This window comes from Vipera berus, assembly GCF_964194415.1.
Source record: "Vipera berus genome assembly, chromosome: 1".
Lineage (NCBI taxonomy): Eukaryota > Metazoa > Chordata > Lepidosauria > Squamata > Viperidae > Vipera > Vipera berus.
In genome coordinates, this window is record NC_138202.1 from 36,071,244 (window position 1) to 36,095,428 (window position 24,185).

A 24,185-nucleotide genomic window follows, 5' to 3' on the forward strand; every position below is an offset into this window, starting at 1 on the left:
CACGATTTCCTGGTGATGCATCCAGCCCGTGGGTCGGCAGTTTGACACCCCTGATCTAGAGCCTTGAGGACCTGTTGTGTTTGGGTGGGAGGGGAAGATAGGAATGGAAAAATTAAGTGATGCAGCATTTCAAAAGCTGAAGGGTATAACTCATCATGGATTTCCATTTAACCAAGGAAGACAGACTATAAAGGCTGTTGTGAAGATGCTTCACATCCTCAATTTTGTATGAAGACAGGGAAAAACTGATGGGTGCAATAGTTTTATAAAATAGTATCCATGACACCATAACCCACATTAGGTTTTCTATAACTTCTGGATATGGCAAGTCTTAGACTTCAAAACATGATAATTAAAGAAATACTATTTTATAGAAGAGCTGCATTACTGAGGTTTCATACATCTAATCTAAGTCACTGCAGACATTAACACAGATGGCCATTTTTGGTCTGTTAAGTATATTATATGACAAATAATTTGTCAATTTATTTGAATACTGGTGTATTTCTACTTTTTCACAATTTGCTGTCCTTAAGATACAGTGGTGCTATGTCTGTTTTTCACTCATTTAATTTGGTTCTCTAGTTTTGGGAAATGGAAGACTTATCACATTTTAAACTAAAGTGTATAAACACATGATGCTTATACAAAAATACTGAACTGATACGAACCACATGACCCTCAGACAATTTCAGAAGGGGCAAGAATAAAAATTGCAATAGGTGACAATCAATATCCTCCTCTATTTAACTCTCTTCAGATATGCCTGAAATCCTAACAGGAAAATTTATGTCAGCCATCTTGAGTTGACTGAAGAAAAATGATTTCATATTTTTCAGACAATGGTTTGTTTATATGTTTTACATGGTGATAAGCAGTATTAATCAGACAGGATGCCAACCAAATTTTGCTGTTAGTGGATGGAACAAATTTCCTCAACTTCCAGAGTTACCAGAGGATCAATTCAGTGGGTTCAGGATAGTCATTGTCATACTTTTTTGCAGGAAATACTGGGACTGTAGAGAAACTGGAGAGAAAGTTATCTGCAAAGATGTCTCATTTGCTTTATTATGGGGAAAGGGTAAGAATAATTTTCCAATAAAGGAGAATATTTGTAGCTCAGGATTGAAATGAGAGGTCCTTGGTGCTCTCTGAGCTTGCTTGTTTCTTGCAAACATTTTATTACCCAAACTAGGTAACATCATTAGTGCTAGTAAGGAGTGAGGTTTGCTGTCAGTTTATATTTTATTTCCTTTTAAGAATAAGAATAATTTTCTTCTGGCTACCACCAATACAGATTCCTCCACTGCTGTAAGAACATATGGAAGTTTGAGTGGATATTCTATAAAATTGGAATTTGTTCAGTATTTCTTAGACACTTATGTAATCCACACTCACTTTACAATGTTCTATATTAGGGCTAAAAGTTGTGTTATGATGAGCAGGTAAAATTCCATTTCTTCTTTATTTAATCCATAGAATACACCATTTGTAGAATTTAAAAACTAGATAAAAGAGCATATCAAATGGCAGGTGTATGAAGTTTTTCCATAAACAATGTCTGAACAAAAAAATCCAAATTACAAAATATTGAAAATATGTTGGTACATTTAACATAGCATTCCACTAAAGCATAAAGGTACAGGTATAAAGAAAAATTGTGCCACTTACCTATTTTTTGCTATTTCTAGGAATGTTTTATTCTGTACATAGGACCATTCTGTACAAAATATGAAGTCTACATTTTTATTACTCATTACAATAAAACAAAGTACAATGTATGTACAATATTAAAATGAAGCCATACTAAAGCCACACAAAAGAAGACACTTGTAATATTCTTTTGACATTCCTGATGTACAGGCATAAGGTTCTGGAGAACATGGGAAGATAGGTAACACTGAACTTTATGAAGAGTAACAATCACCAAAACTGTTCTTTATTTGTACACTTTATTTGGGATGTATTTATTTTAACAATAATTTAATACATAACTTGTATAAAGCATAAGGAAGAAGCCAAACAAATTAATACTACTAAATCTTAGTATGCTTAGGCAAGTTTGTGAACTAGCCTGAAATTTCTAGAACAAATGGTGATGGCAATAATGCTACCTGCTCGAGAATAGTTAATTTTTGGTGAATGTTTATCTTCAGTAAAGAGCAAAAGTAAAATTTAGACAGTGAGAGATCTTATATGCTGAGCGTTACACAGTCAACCAAACATTGATATACAGTATTTTCTCATTCCCCCATTCCCCAGGTTAAAATTAACTACTTTTTCTCAAAACCCTCTTTCATGAACCTACTGAACAGCCAAATTATAAAGATATTTGATAAATTATCAGCTAAAGATGGGAAGTTCAAACAATGGCATATCAAAATACATACATTACTTTATGCAATTATAAAAGCACCCTTCCCCTCATCAAAATGGAGAAGACATCTTTAAACTGCTTTATTTGTATTTCTTTATGGCAAAGCATACTATTTAGTTCAAGTTTGGCAGGTATTATATTCACAAAAAATAGCTATTTGTTTGAAGCTTGAAGTGGTCTTTATATTCAATTTTTTTCTTATCACTATTTCCCATCATTCTCAACTGATATGATCTATTCTTAATTTTCATAATATACCTTGGACATTTCATATCTGAGACCAACAAGGAGGCTCTGGTCCCAAAACTTCTGCTTTGTAAAGTATTTATTATGAAGATATATTCGTTAAAAGGACTATTTTAAAGAAATTGCAAATTTTGTTAGTGGTAGAGATAAGAAAAAAACAAAAAGTAACTCATTCTAAATCAAACTGATCTGAAACTGCTCTTGAGATACTAAAGTCTAAAATACTGGCTATCCTGAGAGCAATCAAATATTAAAGACAAAGCACAATACATTTTTTTGAAAATTTATTTGTGCTTTCCCATCTAGAATAGATAGAAGAAAATTCATAAAGGGCAAGTAATGTTATGGAATACATAGCAGCATTTGAAGATCAACAGCAACGCAGATGATTTTTCCTTTTTTCTTGAGGGGTGTGCATGTTCTATACACTTATTTCACCAAAATATATATTGATAGCAGAATTACTATAACTTCTCAGCTTTTAAGTATCTGAAAAAGTTGGAATGCCATTAGAGGGAATTTGTCTACGCTAAATTTTCTAAATGCATCTCTCTAAACAATAACAGCCAGGGAAATGTATCCAAATTAATTTATGTCTTGATGTCTGTAAAGATTCTTAGCAGGTAACATATTCCATATGCTAGACACTTTTGAAAAGAGAGAAAAACAGGAAAGCCATTTTGATAAATAATAATTCTGAAACCAATAAATATATGCAATTACTTTAAAAATGCAATTTACTTTTAGCCAAGGCAGACATTTTTTATTTTTAGGAGCACAACTTCTCTACCAGCTCAATTCCAAAATATTTTGTCCTTCATGCTAACAGACCAGAAAATATGGCTTCAATCCATACAAAGTACTCAACCAAGGGGTTTCTTCTATCTGGAACCATATTTGGATTTAACCATTTCTCTAGAAATTAGACGTGATTGTCATGAAAATTAGCATTCTGTAATAAAGAATAACTTTCCAAACAGCCAGAATATATCAAGGCAGTAATGCATTTTCCCCCTTTGGGTATTTTTCTCTCCAGATTTATAAAATGCTCAATAGTTATATATGAATTGAAAACTTCGAACATTGCCACAGTACTAATGGCAGGCAGAGGAAAGAGAAAGAAAATAGGCTCTGTTCATTTGGCACTTGTCTTGTGCAACCATCATTATTTCAGTGGACCTACATAAGAAAAATCATGCAAGGTCACTTCATCTTATCGTTATAAGCTGATCGAGATAGGAAAAAACATGGAACTCCTGTGTGGATTGTCACACATGCATTTCATTGTATGCACATGGATATTATGGACAAAAACCTGAAACTGCAACCGATTTAAATTTACTAGCACATGTATGGATGTGAAACATGATAGATGTTGAGAGTTTCATGCCTTTTTCTATATAGAGCTGCTTTTAATATACAAACAAAAAATATGTTTGAAGAGGCCTGAAATATCTGAATGGTTGCTCAGCAGCAGTGCTTGATAATTTGCAGTAAAATAATTTGCTCTCCTTTCAACAATAACTGGAGAAAATGCATGCTTCCCACTGGTTGGTACTATGCCAACAGCACCAAGAAAATGTCTTTGTTTAATACTAATCAACTCAAGTTTCTGATTACAGAATTAGGTAATTCACCATTGTTTGAACTACTTATCTTGAGCTGCTTACACTGTATTGAAATTATTGCCTAACAGAATGGGGTTGAACAAAAGCTTTGACTTATGTGTAACTGATCAGTATGGCACAAAAAAAGGTAAGTTCTCTACTGCGGAACAGAGTCCAGAAAAAATTGTTTTTCTCCAAATAACTTGACTAGTCTAATGCCCATCATGTGATAGTAGATTCTCAGCTCGGCAATGAGACTCCAAGGCTTTCATGGTATAGATATCCTGAGGCAATTCAGACTTGCGCCGTACTGTAGGACGTTCCCTTTTTTGTTCAATCTGTCCCTGAAATTAAAAAAAGCAATGTTTAAAGAAAACTGAGAGATTTCTTACACCAAAAAGTGCTATTTATTAAGAAAATTTACTGGCCGCCCATCTTACCATAGGGTAATTCTGGGCAGCTTACAGTTACATCTAAGTTAAAACATAAAAAGTGAAAATCAAACATTAAAACTTGTTTTGTTTTAAACAAGAATGAAAAAAACAGTAAAAGAAAGCAGATTTCAATAAAACAAAAAGCACCTGGTCTCCCTGTAATTTTTGGAGTTTGCCATATTCTGCATTCTCCTGAAGTTGTTCCTGTTTGTTTCTGATTCTCCAGGAAGCCATTCAGTACAAAGTTTATTTGTTCTATTTATATAAACTAAGCTTATTGTTGTAAACCCAGGTCATAAAATACAATGTGTCATAAAATACAATAAAATAACTGTAAAATACTGAGACTAAGAGCATTAGATGTAAAATGGTCACAGCAAAACAAAGCCAAAGCTACAACTAGGATAATATTTATTTATTTAGTTTTATTTATTTCTTAGTTTTGACAACAACTTGGTTGCTAACAGAAACATGTCTGCAAGAAGATAGTTAAATTTTCCAAGGTTGGGTCCCTTGAATTCACTTGCTGACAGTAATTTGGCCTTAATCTCATTTTAAATGGGGCAGTGGAGGACATTATGGATAAGGTCCTCCACTTGACCAAAACCACAAAGATAGAGGTGACGTCCAAAATCTCGTGTCAAGATATATGGAGGGCATGTTCTGCTAGCAAAGGGATTTAAAGCCTTTCTCTATGAAGCACTGGTTATATTTACCAGGAATCTATACCATATGAACATAGGTCGTCAGGATACAATTATGCTATTATCACGATACAATTATAACCTATCGCTTAGCTTGTACCCAAACTGCTGGCCCCAATTGTGGTTGCTAAGCGATTACTTGTATGTACCTAGTGTAATGCAGGTGGTGAAAACATTTGAGAGGTAGTGGAAGGACCCCAATGACTGGTACATGTAACAGGGCTATAATGAAATATATTATGGCTAGAATTGTGTAGTATTTGGTGACAAAAGTGGATAAATAGTTCAGGTTTCGGAATCAAGGCATTTGCTATATCTGTGTCTTTTCCTGGTCTCTTACGATAGCCACAAAGTCCCAAGAAAATACATGAAATTAATGAAGAAGGCAGGGGAGTGCAAATTCAAGGTCTGATAATTTAAGTGGTGGCAGGTACTTTATCACAGGGCTTTTCAACCTTTTCACCCATTGTACCACTTTTAGGATATGGCAATATCCGAGTACCACCAGTCGCCTAGCAAGGTGTCAAAATCCTGATAACCAAAAAAAAGGGGGGAAAAGTGATAAAGTACATGTAATCCTCGACTTACAATAGTTCACTTAGTGACTGTTCGAAGTTACAATGGCACTGAAAAAAAGTGCCCCCCAAGCCACAGCTGAGCAAGACACCTGCCTGCCCGGCAGTGCAAGACACCTGCCTGCCCGGCGGTGAGGATTGGCAGTGGGGGTGGGGTGGGGAGGTATTTGGTTTTTATTCTCCCCATCTGCTGGGTGGTTACAGTAGGTTTTGGTCACTTCACATGATCCTGGGACACTGTGACCGTCATAAATATGAATCAGTTGCCAAGCATCTGATTGTAAATCACAAGACCCTGGAGATGCTGCAACATTCCAGCTGATCGGCGCTTCTTCTGGGCTCAGCAGAAGTGCCAGGATCAGTGCTGAGCTCCAGTTGGAGCCTGATGCTGATCCTGATGAGTCCCAAAGAAGCGTCGATCAGCTGGAGCCTGGTGCTGATCCTGGCACTTCCGCTGAGCCCTGACAGCCCTGCAGCTCCAGCCGTCTCTCGCTCAGGCTTGTGCAGTGCTGCCATCAGTTCAGCTCATTCCCTTCCCCTGCTACTCCTTTTCTAGGATGGTCGCGTACCACCTGCCAGGTGCCCATGTACCACAGGTGGTACTCGTACCACTGCTTGAAAAGCCCTGCTTTATCAGATCCTCTCAACAGGAACTATTTGAGTCAACATGTCCAAGCAAAAGAGATTACAAGTTGCTATTTCTTCTCTCCTGTACTTAATCTTTATTCTCATGCTTTGCACTGATACTCAGTTTGTTGGATACACACAAGTGTAACCTGTATTAAGTTACACTCAAAAGGTTTATTTATCATTTACCATTTAAATAAATATTCTTATAAACCACTGCACTCCAATAAGACTTCTAAAGATTTTTAGCATTAAAAAACATAATTTAAGAATGTTTTCACTTGCATGCTCCTTAATTTTTCTATTTTTGAAAAATCAAAAAGCATGGTGAAAAACAGGCAACATATCATATACCTGTGCTGACAAAGTACAAAATCTAATGACATCCCCACTCTCCAGCCTCCTGGGGAAATCAAACCACATACTCCTGTTCAGACATCACATTTACAATCAGTAATCAAGTGAAAAACAAGCCAGAGTTATGGTAAGTGTAGTTTATTTCTTTAAAATAACGATTTATTCAATAACCCCATATATACATTTTCATAGTAATGTATCAGTAGCATAGGTATATTTTAAAACTTTTTTTGCCTCAGAGACATGAATATTAACAGGGTCCCAGGCCTGGAATTACTGACTGTTCATTGTTTGTTGTTTGACAATTGGGTTTTCCAACCTTTAAACATTGGCAAGCTATACCCATTAGGAGCATTTTGAAAAGAGTGAAAATTGTAGCTACTATAAAGCTATTTTCTATTCTTCTTTATGATCTTGGGTAAAACTAATTAGAACTAGTGTGTTAGTTTATGAGCTAAGCAGAAATATACAATTATTCAATTCAAATACGAAGTAGAACCAAATTTAGCATGTATTAAAACCATTCTGCTAACAAACAAATGAAGTGATAATTTAAAAATTACTAGAATTATTCTGTTCAATTTGTTGCAATTTTAAAGAGAAATTGTACAATTCAGGAGTAAATAGTTCTGAATCAAATTTGGAAAAAATAAGCTATTTCTCTCTCTCTCTCTCTACAGGTAGTCCTCAGTTAACAACCGCTCATTTAGTGATCATTCAAAGTTACAACGGTGTTGAAAGAGCAGTAATTATGACTGATCCTAAAAGTTCCAGCCATCTGAGCACCCTTGCAGTCACCCGATCATGATCTGGGCACATGGCAACCAGTTTGCACTTATAACAATTGCAGCATCCTGTGGTCACCTGATCACGATGTGCAACCTTCCCTGCAGGCCTCCCCACATGCAAACTCAGTAGGAAAACTGGCCAGAAAGGTCGCAGGTTGCATGGGTAAATCTCCCCCGCCCATGCAATCCTCCCTGAGCCTTACCGCACTTGCACTACACTTCCCTGGTCACTTGTGCACCCTCCCCAGTTACTCATGCACCCTCATGCACCGGTAAGTCTCCCCATCCAACAGCAGCGTCCCAAGTGTTGCTAAGCTCATGCTGCGCCTGCCACTCACACATCCAGCAGCAGCCACCCAAGCCCTGCATGCGTGCCTCACCTCCCACCAACCACCTGCACACATCTGGCAGCAGCCACCCCAAGCCCACTGTTCTTTCACTTTGCATCTTCTGTCACCTGCATACCCTCACCCACCTGGCAACAGCCATTCAAACCCTGCTGTGCTTGCGCCATGCCTCCCCTGCCACTTGCTTACACTTTTCTACCTGGCAGCAGCCACTTACTTCCTGCTGGCCTTCTTGAAAACTACTTTGGACTTGCAACTTCCTACTGGCTTCTCCACTGACTTTGGTTCTTCCAGCAGGAAGCTGCAGGGAGGTACTCACTGAATGACCCGCAACCCTCCTTTAATGATGGCAATAATACAGGGATTGCCATGGCTAAGTGACGTGGTCAGGTGATGTCACACTTTACAAGTGCATTGCTTAGCTACAGAAATTCCAGCTCCAAATGCCATCTTAACTGGAGGACTACCTGTATATGCTTACCGGACAAGCTTCTTCCTTCACTCCCTTTGTCAGCACCTGCAAGTCTTCAATTAAAGGCCCATCTGTTTCCATTGCAACAGGACTGTTCACTAGAGAGGTGTCACTATATACTGAGTACTAACCAAATACAAAAAGTTACGTCAGATATTTTTTTTATAGCAAATCTCAGATTCTTAAAATTGTTAGAAGCTATAACAATTCAGGCACTTCATTGCCAGAAATGTTAACATCAGTCCACATTTGGATGAACATTTTAGCTTCAAATCGTAAATAAAATGTAACTTGATTTTCTTAAAAGCAAGAGACTTGGCAAAGCTTCAGGGAGATTAAAAGGAAGAAATTCAAAGAGGATTTAATTTATGGAATTTCATTATTAGAGATATTGTCATGGCCATTAACTTTGATGACTTTAAAAGGTCATTTAATAATGAAAAATGATCTTGTTGGTCATTACTAATTAAGGCAACAAAGAAACAATGGAAGATAACTATGAATTGCTATGGCTTTAGCTTCATGCTCTGTGCAGCTAGGATCAAATGATATTCTAAATTCCAGATGTGGAAGAGCAAGAATGGGGAAATCTGTTGTTTTTATAGATTTGGGGGTGGGTGAGTGGGGATTCCAGGCTATCATATGGTTCCTATTGTCAATGGAGGCCATTAAATATAAAGCTACATTTCTACAAAAGAAGAGTAAATAAATGTTACTTTGCTAACCTTTATTCTTCCAATTAGATCTAAATTAAAATATTCATCCTTGGAATGCCTTACCTGAGGATTTGATTTGGCTAGATTTTCTATTTTGACCCAAGCTTCTTCCCGTTCCTTCATTTTTAGCTTTTCCCTAGGGAAAAAAAAGGAACATTCACACATAACTAAGCAATGCTTAATGAACATAAAGGAATTAAATTAACACAAATACGATAGGAAATACGGGAACTTTTCACATTTATTCTTTTTGATGCATTATAAATAGAACAAACTCTTTTACAATGAGGGGACAATAGATATTAGAATTATGGATAAACAATAATCCCAGAGAAAAAAAGGCTAGGAAGCAGAGATTAAAACACACACACAAACACACCGGGGGGCGGGGGAGAGAGACGAGACACCATTCTTACAATCAACTATACAATTGCTCTGATTTGTTGTTTTCTCTCTACTTTCCACATTTTCATAACTTAAAGTACGAAGCATGTATGGGCAGGCAAAATGAATAAAACATAACAATTCATATTAAAATGAATTTTTAAAGACATTCTTTGACAAGTTGAATATTCTTAAATTCCTCTTTACTTTTGAACAAAAATGGATAATTATAGTATCAGAATGAAGCTCCTAGCTATCTTTTAAGCAAAACTTTGTTCAGTTTTAAGCAATATATTGTGCTATACAATTAATAAATATATTTAAGCAATTAAATGTTTACAACTCCATTCTGACCCTTTCTGAATATGCTCAAAGTTTTCTTTGATGATTCTGAAGAAAGTACCGTATTTTCCGGTGTATAAGACGACTTTTTAACCCATGAAAATCTTCTCAAAAGTTGGGGGCCGTCTTATATGCCCAGTCGTCTTATACGCCAGAAAATACTATTCACCTCTCTGATCTTTTCTCTTTTCTGCTGGACAGCGGGATCGCTGGGTGAATGGAGGTAGGCGATGGCGACCCGTGGTTAAGCGGCCGACAGCAAACGGGTGATGGAGGGCAAACTCTCGTCAGCTCCTGGGGCGGCTACTGCAGCCGCCGCCACTGCTCTCTCTAGGACTGGCCATGCTGGCACTTCCAATGCTGTCAGGTCCCCAACGAGAGGAGGGGCAGGCGGTCCCCAGAGGCACGCCACTCAACAGTAGAAAGGGAACACCTCTGCTCCCGCCGAGGCACTGCCTGACCTGCGCTGACCAGAAGAATTGCTTGCCCAGTCACGGAGTGCGGAACTGAGAGCAGCAGCGCACCAAGCGAGAGAGCTCAGAGGAAAGAAGGCGAGGCCCCCCTTTGGCGGGGAAGGAGCAAAGCTGGGCCAATCACAGAGCAGGTGGAGCAGGGAAACGTTACGGGAGAAAAAGGGGGCGGGGTTTAAAAGGCGAAGCGGGAGGGACGTGGGTGTGGAGACGTTCCGTTAGAAGTAACGGAGGAGGCTCCAGGCGCTTTCTGGATCAGAATGTGCAAACTGAGGGTGCCGCTACAGTCCTCGTGTTTCCCAGGGTTGCCTGTCATGCCAGAGGCATTCCCCATAGCCCCAGATTCTTTAGCTCCCCACTTTCCTTAATTCGGGCAAATTTTGTGCTTTGTGGAGAAACATTAATACGCAAATGCCGTTTGTTTAACCGCGCAAAACTGAGGGGAAACCTTGGTATTTGGGAACGGAAAGGCTTAAGACTTTTCATTTCTGTTTTATGCACGGGCTGGGAGGGTCACGAAGTTTACCTCTTTTATTTTAGCAACATCGTGGCACTTATAAAAAAAAGGGTACTAACGCTAAACGAGTTGTTAATATGCAGATTGTGTGCCAGGAAGTGAAATATTGAGTTATTAGCCCAAACCCTATAATTTAACAGGAAAAGTAGGGGGTCGTCTTATATGCCCAGTCGTCTTATACGCCGGAAAATACAGTATAGGTAATCCCTGAGTTACCTGCGTTCACTTAACACTCGTTCAAAGTTACGTGATGACCGCCCCCTAGTGCTTATGAGCAAGTCCCGAAGTTATTAATATTGCAGCACCACGGCAGTCATTCACCCTTATGACAGACCGCAGAGACTCTGCAACATTCACCCTAGTTATTCCCTCCCTCTGGGTCTTCCTAGGCACCAGGTCTTCAATATTCACCCTGTGAAGATCAGGATCCTTCGCTTTCTTGGCTGCTTCAGGCCTTCGGTACATTCGCAGAGAATGGAGGCCTAAAGTAACGCAAGATCATGCGAGATCAGTGGGGTGAGATCTTACGCTACTGATCTCGCGTGATCTCATGGTACTTTAGGCCTCTGTTCTCTGCAACAGAGAACAGAACCAAAGCTGGGAGATGCTTCCATGTGCCTCTGGAGGCTGGATTGGGGCTCCAAAGGCATTTTCCAGGCCACTGCAGCCCGAATCTGAGGCCGGGGGACACTTCTGTGCCCCCCAGCAGCCCAATCCAGGTTCCGGAGGCCTTTTCCAGGCCGCTGCGGCCTGGATCTAAGGCCGGGGAATTCTTCCGAGCCCTGATCTGGACTCCAGAGGCATTTTCCAGGCCGTTGTCACCTGGATCAAGCCGGGGGGCGGGGGCGGGACACAGAAGCGTCCCCCAGCCTCAGATCCGGGCTACAGAAGCACAGTACAAAATTTATAACAAACGTAGCAGGATGTTTTCATAGATAAGAATGATAAATAAAAATTAGAACATGTTAAGAAGAAACTCACTTAAGTTTTTCTGCTTTAAATTGCTGAGTGCAGTCATCAAACAATTTTTGGTTCATTTCCATGAAGAGTTTCAGAGCATTGTAAATCAAGCCATGTATTGTCCTATAAATTAAAAAAAACAAATCAAAACAGATTCAGGCTTTGCAGTGCATACATTCACAAAAAGCCCCCAAAGCAAATGGATGTTTCCATTAGCTAAAAGTGGCACACAGAAACTAAAGATTCAATGAGGAATATAATACTTACGAATTCTGTGAATACACACCAATGTGTTCTGCATCTGTGCAGTTGCACATATCCCAGAGTTAGAATGTTTGGCAGGAAACTGCCATCTTGCCCACTACATATGCACTGGGAATGGTTTCTGCTGATTCTGTTAGTTGCTGTGGAGATATCCTCAGACCCAGTGATGCACAGCACCTAACAGGGATGGATAGTAGGCTGTGTGAATTCACAGAAGACCACTTGAAGAATCACAATTCAGGTCAGTAATTAGTTCTTCTTCATCATGGTCTCTGAAATTCACACCAGTGGGGGAATAGTAAGCTGCATCCCTGAATATGGGAAGTGGTTCAGAGATTTATAGATGAACAAAACTGCTCTTCCAAATTCTACCTTCCTTTCACTGCAAAGATGTCTTAGCACAGCTTGATGGTAAGTATGACTAATCTAATGAGGCAACAGTAATCCTTTGACTGCTTCCCAGTAACAAAAGAATAGACACGAGGCTTTCTGAAACCTCTTGAAGTTAGAAGCAAATCCCCGAAGGATATTCAAGAAATGGAGTGATATTCTAAAATAATGACTGAGAATAAAAAGAAGAAAGGTCAAATAATTATCTGAAACAAATGGAATTTTAAGAATGACTTTGTAAGAAAATTCTGACTCAAAAATTAGTTTGCTATAAAAGATGAAATAAGTTGGGTCTGAATATGTGGTAGAGGTCACTTATTCATCTCGATGATAAAACGTTTTCTAGGATAAATTGTAGATCAATTTCAAGTGGTAAATAGCAAGGAAGAAGAAAAATAATATGAACAATTTCATAAAAATTTGACTAATACCAGAAAACATAGAACAACCATCTTCATAGAAACAGTATTCAGCAATCACCATTAGGAAAATTATTAATGAAACAAAAGCTAAACTGGCATTTATCACTTTTACTAAAAAGAACAGCAGATGAGGGAACTTTTCCTGGATGTGTTTCTTTCAACCAGACTTAACTACTGCCATATACATAGACAAGTCCATGAAATTTTCCTGGCAAATCTTTTTGGAAATAATATGCCATCTTCCTAGGGCTGAAAGGAAAAGACTGGTCCAAAGACATTCTGTTGGCTGTTGTGTCTAAGGCAGGACTAAAACTTGTAGTCTGCTTGTGAACTTTAATTCAGTGCCTGTAGTTGGCTACTAAACTGGTTCTCGTATGAGGAACATATCAAGTATATGGATCAAAACATTTTTAGTATAACATACAAGGTGTACAAAAGCCAAGATCTGCAAAGACTTTACAAAGCATCAAAAGAATCTCACTATTGGAAAGTATTAGTCAGGAGAAGGGTACAAAAAAATGTCCAAGGTATTGGATATACCATGGAATACAATGAAAACAGTCATCAACAAGTGGAGAAAATATGGCATAACAGTGACATTACCAAGAACTGGTTGTTCCTCCGTAACTGATGATAAAAGAAGAAAACTGGCCTGAGAGACTGCCAAGAGGCCTACAACAAGATTAAAGTAGCTACAGGAATTTCTGGCAAGTACTGGTTGTGTACTACATGTGACAACAATCTCCCATATTCTTTGTATGTCTGGTCTGTCAGGTAGGGTGGCAAGATGGAAACATTTTCTTACAAAGAAAAACAACATACAAGTCTCACTACATTTTGTAAAAACCTGTATCAAGTAGACAAAAGCAGGTGGAAAAACGTGTTATGGTTTGATGAAACCATGGTTGGCCATAATTGCAAAAAGTATGGTTGGCGTAAAAACAACACTGCACATCACCAAAAGTACATCATACCAACAGTGAAGCACGGTGGTGGCAGTATTATACTTTGGGGCTGCTTTTTTTCAGATGGAACTAGGACTTTAGTCAAGGTGGAGGGAATTATGAACAGTTCTAAATATCAGTCAATTCTGGCACAAAATTTTTAGGCCTCTGATGGAATGCTGAAGTTAAACACAACACAACAATGACCTAAAGCATACCTCCAAATCAACAAAAGAATGGCTTCACCAGAAGATCAAAGTTTTGGAATGGCCTAGCAAGAGCCCAGACCTGAATCCAGTTGAAAATCTGTTACTTGAAGAAGGTTGTGCACAGGAGATGCCCTTGCAATCTGATAGATTTGGAGCGCTTTTGCAAGGAAGAGTGGGCAAAGATTCCCAAGGCAAGATGTGCCATGCTGATAGGCTCCTACCCAAAAAGACTGAATGCTGACATAAAATCAAAAGGTCCTTTAACAAAGTTATTAGTTTAAGGGTATACACACTTATGCAACTATGTTATTGTGTGTTTTTATTGTTATTTTCCACCCTAAAATATTTCACTTTGTTTTTCAATTGAATTGCACGTTATATTAAATGTAGAAAAAAATTGGGAGGTGATTCATCTTGGTCTCATTTTTTTACATCTCAAAAAGCATTTTAGCGGGTATATAGCTTTTGTATATCCACTGTATGAAAAAACATTGCATGATACATATTGGTCTTATGCCTAACAAAAAAGAATTGAAAAGATTAGCGTGAAGTATGATTACTCTATGGATTTGTACAGGAAGATGAAGCTATCACAAAAAGTTCAAACTCTGGGAAGTTCAAATGATGGTTTGAGCAGACACAGAACCTATTGGTGTGGATCACAGAGAACAAAACAAACTATTACTTTTCATTAGTAAAACAAACTCCTATTTTTACCCCATATTAACATGAAGTTTAAGAATTGAAGTCTGGCAATACTGCATAAAGCAAAATTCCACATAGCAACTTTTGCAGAAAACATATATTCATCACCCACTAATTAGCTGTAGTCTAACTTGATTATACTGACAGATGTGAATATACCTAACTGAAATATATATTATTATATATATTACAAATACATCAGGATAAAAATTCCAATGAACACAGCTAAACAATCTAAAAGTCTATATTCCACTATAAACACATTTGGGGGGAAAATTAGGTTGCTTCATCAACTCATATATCAAACTAATATAGCAATTTAGTAACGGATATTGTTAAAATAATCTCATATTGATCCAAAAGCAAACCTGTAACAATTATACTGCTTACTTACTTTGCATTTTTTTAATGGTAGATTTATTCAGTATCCTTGGTTACCCTATAGGTAATTCTTAGTTTATTTGCATCTTATAGGAGAAACATGTTTTATTTCCTCTCTTCTATATGAAACATTCTTTTATAGCTGAAATTTCTACCCACATTCTTATCCACATAACCTATTATCCACCAAAAAATAATCCCTTTGTTATGTTATACTGTAAACCAAATTATGCATTTGAGTGGTTATATGCCAGAGTTGATTGATGGAATGGCCTATAAAACGTATAAAATTAATAAGTATAATAAATATAATAACATTTTTAAATATTGGAATTAGGGGGCAGGATGTACAAGCAACATTTGTATTACTCATGTACATTGAGCATTTGGCAGACAATGGTGTAGAAATTATCTCATGTTAATCTGATACTTAAGCCTTTTGTAAGTTGTGCCAATGTCAAACTAATTCATGTCAGCCTTTGAGGGTGAGCTGAAAATTCAGAACAAATTACACATGTAAAGATCTGCACATTTTCTCAGTCCCTTATAAGATGTAACAGATAGCTTCACTGATTGTACTTAAGGAATAGTCTCGTGTTCTTTATATTCATGGGAAATTCAAGGGCACTACACAAACACTACCATAATTTATAAAAAAGTCTTCCAACTGAGCTATGTTAGATTTTATGTATTAAGAAATATAAAACAAAAAGATTCTTACTTGTTCCAGTGAGTCTTTGAATTTCGATACAAGGATGGAAACATGATAGGTAAAATCTTAGCTGCATTGTCACTGATTAAGCTCATAATATATTCATTATTCCAGTAGTATAGTGCTCGTTCTGCCACCTAAGGTACATGAGATAGGTAACCATTTAGCAACATCTACAAACTGTAAAATGCCTATTATATTCTCTTTTTTATGGTGCAATCATGCTTTAATCTTATTTGAGCTATTTCTAGCAGTTCATGTTCTCTGCATGCAACATCTTTTATATAGATCAGGGGTCCCCAACCTGTGGGTCGCAGCCCGGTAGTGGGCCATGGCCTACTGGCTACCAGGCCATGGATCAGGCTGGCCAGTGTGTGCGCACTCTCCCTCATTTGCACTAGCGCCATGGAGCGCGAAAACAGGACGCTGCGCCATGGGGCACAAAAATGGGCTGCTGCTGCGTCTTGGGGCACAAAAATGGGAATGCTGCTGTGCCTCTGGGCACGAAAACAGGATGCTGACGCCGCGCCTCTGGGCGTGAAAACAAGCCACTGCCGTGCGAAAACGGGCTGCCGCTGCACTGCAGAGCACAAAAACAGCCGCAGCACCGCAGGAAGAAGGCGCTGCACCATGCAAGTATGGGGCAGTATCTTAATGCAAGAACAGGGCAGATACTAACGAGTATCATGCGGGCGCTAGCCCATCCCGTTTGCGCTGCGGGTGTGCTCAAGACTCCGTGTGCACACGCATGCATGTAAAATGCTTCTTCCTCCCTTTTCCTCTGGTCCGCCAACTGACAAAGGTTGATGACCTCTGATATAGATGGTGGTATGTGACTGGTAACTGCTAGAACTGCCACTACTCAACTATGTAATGCTCATAAAAATGTCAGAATTACATTCTGACATGCCCCTTTGCTAATGTCACAGAAAAGGCCTTCACAACTTATAGCACCTGATCTAACACATTTTCTGCCATGAGTTTGCCTTGGAAAAACTGTAGCATACTGTAGTGCAATACATTTACACAGCATAGAGGTAGTCCTAAGTTAACAATATAATTGGGATTAGTATTTCTGTTGCTAAGTGTTGTAGTCAGAAAGCGCAATATCATGTGACCATGCCACTTAGCGACAGCAATTCCAGCAATCTCCAGTTACCTGTTTTAAGCAAGGCCTCAAGTGATCATGACTTCCGACTTCCTGCCAGCTTCCCCATTGTCTTTGCTTGTGGGAAACTGACCAGAAATATCACAATTCATGATCCTTTGCCTGCAAGATGCTATTCTGGTCAGAAATCTGAGCTGGTTGCTGAGCACACAGATCGCAATCATGCAACTGCAGGTCTGCTACACCAGCCAGAATTTGAAAGGCCAGTTATAACAACCACTCATCCAGCACTGTTGCAAGTTCAAATAATCACTAAAGTGGTCACTAAACGACTACCTGTAATTCAAATTGACTTAATAACTGACTAATGGCATGACATGTTAATGTTTTTTTTTAAAAAACAGACAATTAAATGTATTAGAATGACCAACCTGAAAGTGGGGACTGGAGACGCACTTTGCTAGCTGCCTGAAAAGAGGTTCCATAACCTTCACAAATTCAGTTGGTTCAATAACATCTAAAATTTCTTCTAATTCATTTAAAAACATAACTTCTTTTGGACTATGAGTCTTTGGCCAGTATTTGAGTAGTGCCATCACCACCTGAAAATAAAATACCCAAATACCTAGGTTTCTAATTCCTTGCCTCAAATATTATTTATACATCATTAGTGCCATATATAACACAAATTCTTATCATCAGTATAGGGCATTACAAAGAAACTTTTGATCTTTTGATCAAGTGTGTTAGTTTGAAATACTGACTTCAGCAAACATGACTAAACAAAGTTTTGACATCTTCACAGGGTGATCTCAAAGAGTCCTGTTTATTCAAGTAAGAAATTATCATTTTCTTATTTAGAACTTTTGTGTGCAGAAAATAAAGCCAGGTCAGTTAGGAGAAATACAGCATAGTGATTGGGGCTTCTGGAAATTAAAATGGCTATTACTAATTCTTTTTAAAGTCTCCAAATAGTAAATTAAAACTAGTAATTAATAATAATTAATAATTCAAGTGACACTCAATGGTTTATTGCCTGTATAAACAATACTTATTTCTATGTTTATTTATTTGTATCCTGCCTTTATTTACAAATAGCTTAAGGTGATAAACCTATGCAATATTCCATCCTTCTCCTATTTTTTCCACAGCAACTCTGTGAGCTGAGAGAGAGTGACTGGCCCAAAGTCACCCAGCCAGCTTTCATGCTTATGGCAGGACTGTACATAGTCTCATGATTTCTAGTATGGTGCCTTAACCATTAGACGAAATTGGTTCAACTGGGAAGTAAAAACCCATAACAATAACCACATAGCTCCCACGTAGAAACATATACAACAAAACCAAAGAATAAAGCATTATTCCTGCTAAGTAGGTTATTTATGTTGCCATTTAGAGCTTCAATGTTTAATAAGAGATGAAAACAATTATATTTATAGTTAATATGTTCATGCCATAAAACAGTGTGAAATTTCTCTAAGTACATGTGGAGATGTATTATGAAATAATAAAATTTCTTATATTACTCTGGTGTCTATTATTATTTCCATTTTCTTCTGAAACAATGCAATCCAGAAAAAGAAATTTTAAAATAAAATATGTGTGTCATTGTTTGGTACTTAACATGATCATTTTTATAGTACCGGTAGTAGTTTTAACCCAGTATATGTACATATATTATTCTGTAAACTCTTAACTGTAAACAGTCCACAAATTGTTCAATTTTAAATCATTTTTAAAGGCACATTATCTTAAGTTGTTCAAGCTGTACCATTCTGAACATATGATATGAATAGTGCAATGTGGAAGTTAGCTATTGCAGATGAAGTAATAAGAATACAATTTTAAAAATACACTATTTAAATAATTAGATAATATTTTCAAAAGGAAGAAGAAAAACTAGACTTACTGGCTCAGTAAGTGTGCTGTCCTTTTCTAAAAACTGAACTACGCAGTAAGCCAGCTAAATTGAAAGAAGATAATAATGCTATTAATCTGTGGTTCAACAGAAATCTAATATATTAGTATAAAATGTTTATCTAGGTGAATAAATAAAACAGAATGTCAAACCCAAAAGAAAAAAAGTGATCTGAATTTCAGACAAATTTTTAGCGAATGTTTGAAAAATGTAACAATATAGAAATATCTGAAAAATAGAAGTAAAATCATCAGTGGAGAAAAATCTAAAATCACAGAGTTAATTGTTCTTAAAAATGTCTGGGAAAAATAAAAGATGACTTAGTATGAAAAAATGCCATGTATAGATAAATTATCAGCATTTCCTATCCTGATTGGGCACCATAACTACGCATTTTCTTTCCAAAGTAACATTTATGAGGCCCCAGATAATGATAGCAAAGAAAGAAACTTTCTTCTGCTCATGTAGTGATGCCAATTCATTCAAAGAGTAATTTGCCATGGCACACTCTTTTTCTGGGATTGTGAGTGTAGCTTAGTACTCAAAGTTCAAATTAATCCTGAAAGTACTATATGTGCAGCCCCCCACATATGAATAATTGGCTGAATATGACAAAGTAGTTTGTATACTTCAGACCTCAACCGTAGAACTCATTTAACATTCCAGATTCTAGACATTTCAATGTTGCACTAACTGTGGCAATCAAAGCTGGAATTAAGAATTTTAGTTTTCACATACAGATAAAATAAACCATCTTTCCAAGTATCTTCTATTATGTTTATCTATTTCATCAGGCTATGAGGTATTGTATTATATTATACTGCAATGCACATTCATACAAAACAGCAAATCACACAAAAATCTTAGAACATGGTAGAGCAAATCTAAGGATGCTAAAGTAGAAATAATATATATAGCAGAGATGCCATTTTATTTTAAAAAAATACCAGGCATTTATTTCAATGGAAGGCAAAGTAAATATATCATCCTCAAGTCTAGTGTATTTGCCATTCTTGTTTGAATATGTCAGAACCCAGTAAATCAAAGGTTATTCCTGATCCTTCCTTTTTAAATTCCACTCTTTAAAAAACATGCATGCCAGCTAAATGCAGATCTACAAATTTCCACAGAATGTATTTTAACAATAAACTGTCCATCCACACAAATATGGTATTAGTTTGTAAAAGTACTTCCCCACCCACCCCAAAAAAACCCAGAGGGAAAAAAACTCTGAAAATAGGTAGAGGACTGAAACTTTGCAGAAGAAAAAATGATGTGGAAGATATATCTAGAAACCTCATGACTAGCTGATGTAAGCACTACATGCAATAAATGATAATTCAAAACTATACCGTTCAAAAACCAACTAAAACTTGAGGATATCTTCAAGACATGGGACTGAGTTGTTTGAGAGACAGCTTTTCCCTGATTACATCAACCTGTTCTAGTAGGTCCAGCAGGACAGATATAGTATGGGTCTCACTTATTACAAGGTACAGTCTGGTGTGGACCAGAAAAAGAGCCTTTTCTGTCTTGGATCCTGCCCTTTGGAATATCATCTCCCCAGAGATTAGATGGTTTTATCCCAAACTTGGAGATCCAGATATTTCATTTGACTTTTATAGCTGCCTATCTCAACAAGTAGTTCTTGTTGGAGCACTTATACAATACTTATGGTGATTTGTTGTTGGTTATTCTGTTTTCATCTCAGTTGCTGATTATGTTCAGTTGTTTTTACTGTTACTTTTTTACAGTGTATTTAACTGTTGTTAGATACCCCAAATTATGAACTTTAGATGGGGAGCCACATATATTGAAATAAATTCCCAACAGATTTTAATTTTTATTTTTAGCAAATCAATCGCACTGTTTGCCCTATTTAGTAATATGACAAAACAAGATATTCTATTTTTTATAATTATAATCCCTCAGAAATTTACATTTACCTACTGAATTTATTATATATTCCTTCAATGTTAAAGAGTTAGGGGCAGCCATTCTTAAAAAGCATTCATTGAACTGTTTCAAACTTTGTCTCATTAATTAGTACTGTTAATTATGTTCTTACTATCAACAGATCAATTTGGGGCATTAATTCTACCTACATTTCTAGACTAGACTCCACACCCTACTCCTATGAAGCTGTAGTTACTAACATACAAAGATTTTGATTTCTCTACTTTACTAGATGAAGCTGTATGAAACACTACTGAAGATTACAATTTCAATTATATACAACAGGTAATCATTGAAACTTGAAACTCCTATCTAGTTTTAGTCCTTCTATTCATTTAATTATTCCAATAACCCCTATGAAAAGATATACTAGGGCAGACATGTCAAACACAAGGCCCGCGGGCCACAAATGGCCCGCCACATGATTGAATCTGGCCCGCACAACTCTCCCAGAAATTACAAAGGTTCGGCCCCCACCAGCTTGGCGCCGGCCCGGGTGAGCACTTGCTCAGTAGGAGGCAAGTGCACGTGGGCTGGTGGAGCCTAGCACCATTTGCAGCTCATTAATCTCCTGCGGCTCCAAAAAAAAAGTGGAGGAGGAGGAGGTAGGAGGGAGTGAGGTGGGACGCTGGGGGGAGGACGAGCAACACCCAACCGGTGAGGGGGAGAGGTACCCAGGCAGGAAGGCAGTGTGCGAGCTACTTTGCCGGGTGCTGCTGAGGGCAAGCAGAGGCGCCCAGCCCGGATCCTGCAAGGCCCGGCCGAGACGCGCCCCCAGCAGCGGAGCTGCTCCAGCTCCTCTGCTGGGCTTGTTTTGCATGCAAGGTACTTTGCCTGATGCTGCTGGGGACGCGTCTCGGCCGGGGCCTTGCAGGATCCGGGCCGGGCGCCTCTGATTGCCCTCAGCAGCACCCGGCAAAGTAGCTCGCATGCGAAACAAGCCCGGCAGAGGAGCTGGAGCGGCGAGCAGAGGCGCCCGGCCCGGATCCTGCAAGGCCCCGGCCGAGACGCGCCCCCAGCAGCGGAGCCGCTCCGGTTCCTCTGCCGGGCTTGTTTCGCATGAGAGCTACTTTGCCGGGCGCTGCTGAGGGCGAGCAGAGGTGCCCGGCCCGGATCCTGGAAGGCCCCGGCCGAGACGCGCCCTCAGCAGCGGAGCTGTTCCGGCTCCTCTGCCGGGCTTCTTTCATGCACGGGCTCCTCTGCCGGGCCTGTTTCATGTGCGAGCTACTTTGCCTGATGCTGCTGGGGGCGCGTCTTGGCCGGGGCCTTCCAGGATCCGGGCCGGGCGCCTCTGCTCGCCCTCAGCAGCACCCGGCAAAGTAGCTCACACGCGAAACAAGCCCGGCAGAGGAACCGGAGCGGCTCCGCTGCTGGGGGCGCGTCTCGGCCGGGGCCTTGCAGGATCTGGGCTGGGCGCCTCTGCTCGCCGCTCCGGCTCCTCTGCCGGGCTTGTTTCGCGTGCGAGCTACTTTGCCGGGTGCTGCTGAGGGCAAGCAGAGGTGCCCGGCCCGGATCCTACAAGGCCCCGGCCGAGATGCGCCCCCAGCAGCGTCAGGCAAAGTAGCTCGCATGCAAAACAAGCCCGTTATTTATTGTAGATTAAGGACAGAGAAAATACCCAAATAAATATTCACAAGCAAGTATTTTAATACTTATCCAAGAAGGGCATATTCATCTATTTTAGCATTTTTCTTGAGAAAGCTTAAAATACTTGAAATTAAAATAAATATTCAACTTAAACAAAGCAGTCTAACAAGTAAAAAAATATAAGAAAAGTTGATAAGTTTTCAGAAATAAAAGAAAATGATTTTATTTCAGTTTCCTACTTAAAATTTGCAGTTATGTAATTTATCAATAGTATGAAAACAAGTACACATCAAACTATTTACCTGTGGATGATAGACACTGAGTGATTTTACTTTGTGCAAAGGTAGTAATACCTTGAGAAGGAAAATTTTGTGCTCTTCTTTTAATGGTAAGGCAAATCCATTGATTATACTAAAGAAGAAAAAAGTGTGTTAGAATGAGAAAATCTATTGTATTGCTGCATTTTAATTTCATTTAAAAGAAAAACATACTCTTCCATTAGCTTTAAGCTATGCTATCATTCAAGTATTTTTGTTAAGACTTCTCAAATATCTTACAAATATAAATTTTTATTTTATTTTTATTTTATTTTAATTCCATTTATATCCCGCCCTTCTCCGAAGACTCAGGGCGGCTTACAAGCTTAGAAGTAGCCTTCATTCTATGTATATGCCTGCTTATTAGGGCTTTCACACACACCCCCAAGCGGCATTATTACAAAGTCAGCTTAATTGCCCCCAACAATCTGGGTAAACCACAACCCCATTCTGCTACACCAATTCCACTGACAAGAGTTTCTCAGTTATAACTAAGAGAAGCTATGCAAAATGTTTATTGTTTTGTTCAGTTCAAGATCCATTGTTACTCTTTATAAAATTCTGAAAGGTTTACATTTAAGCAGTATTATTTATTATGAAGCATAACTATTAAGCAGTTACCTTCCCAATATTTCCAGTAATTCTGCTATGCCATTGTGATGTTCTGTCTCATAAATAAACCTGAGAAAACAAATTCATTATCATCAATAGTGCAATTTTTATTCAACAATATGATTGGTTGCATAAAAGGCACAAACACAACTTACTTTCATCAATTTAAAACCATACTGTGCATATTTGTAGATTCAGAATTTTTATTCAATTGAATTTTGTATTAATTATTTTTACTTATAACTGAGGAGAGCTAGGAAAACAAAGGGAAAGGTATCAGAAAAATATATAGTGTTAGATAAGGTTATCTTAAATTCAAGGAAAAAAAGGGTTATCAATAAACTGGATTTTTCCACTTGTCTTACTAGAACGGAACCAGAGAAGAGAATAAAAATTAGATTATAATCCAGCACTAATTTGCTTTGAAACACTCTGAACACAATGGAACCTGTTTCTAGATTGGCAATCAAAGACTTGTGATATTCATAACATTAACAGAAATAGATTTTGGTGTGCAAAGGCACAATTACCTATTACCAAATGATATGCTGAATATATAGCTATAGTAAATAAAAATGTTATATTTTTGGAAAGATACTTGAAGGACCAGCTGCTTTTTGAGGAGCATCCAAGAGCATTAGAAAAAAAATAAAATTAAAAAACCTTAATAGAAATAATGAACACTATACAGACTATATGGAAGAAATTAAACTTCATTTTCAATGCTCAAAATTAAA

General features: G+C 38.2%; 1 protein-coding gene across 7 annotated transcripts in view; it reads right to left on the reverse strand.

Annotated features, from left to right (window-relative positions):
• Nucleotides 1–1,732: 1,732 nt before the first annotated feature.
• PPP2R5C (protein phosphatase 2 regulatory subunit B'gamma) overlaps nt 1,733–24,185 on the reverse strand; it is a 63,067-nt gene continuing 40,614 nt past the window's right edge. For 3 of the 7 annotated variants that reach the window (XM_081314022.1, XM_081314021.1, XM_081314024.1), the window contains 9 exons: nt 23,458–23,517; nt 22,822–22,930; nt 18,968–19,021; nt 17,490–17,660; nt 15,960–16,087; nt 11,945–12,046; nt 9,314–9,386; nt 8,544–8,660; nt 1,733–4,574 (listed from right to left, as the gene is read on the reverse strand). In XM_081314022.1, coding sequence (XP_081170148.1) covers nt 4,443–4,574; nt 8,544–8,660; nt 9,314–9,386; nt 11,945–12,046; nt 15,960–16,087; nt 17,490–17,660; nt 18,968–19,021; nt 22,822–22,930; nt 23,458–23,517 — 946 coding nt within the window. In that variant the 3' untranslated portion in view covers nt 1,733–4,442. Of the gene's footprint in view, nt 4,575–8,543; nt 8,661–9,313; nt 9,387–11,944; nt 12,047–12,190; nt 12,365–15,959; nt 16,088–17,489; nt 17,661–18,967; nt 19,022–22,821; nt 22,931–23,457; nt 23,518–24,185 lie in introns of all 7 variants that reach the window. The other 4 variants (XM_081314023.1, XM_081314026.1, XR_014024643.1 and 1 more) reach the window with 3 other exon arrangements.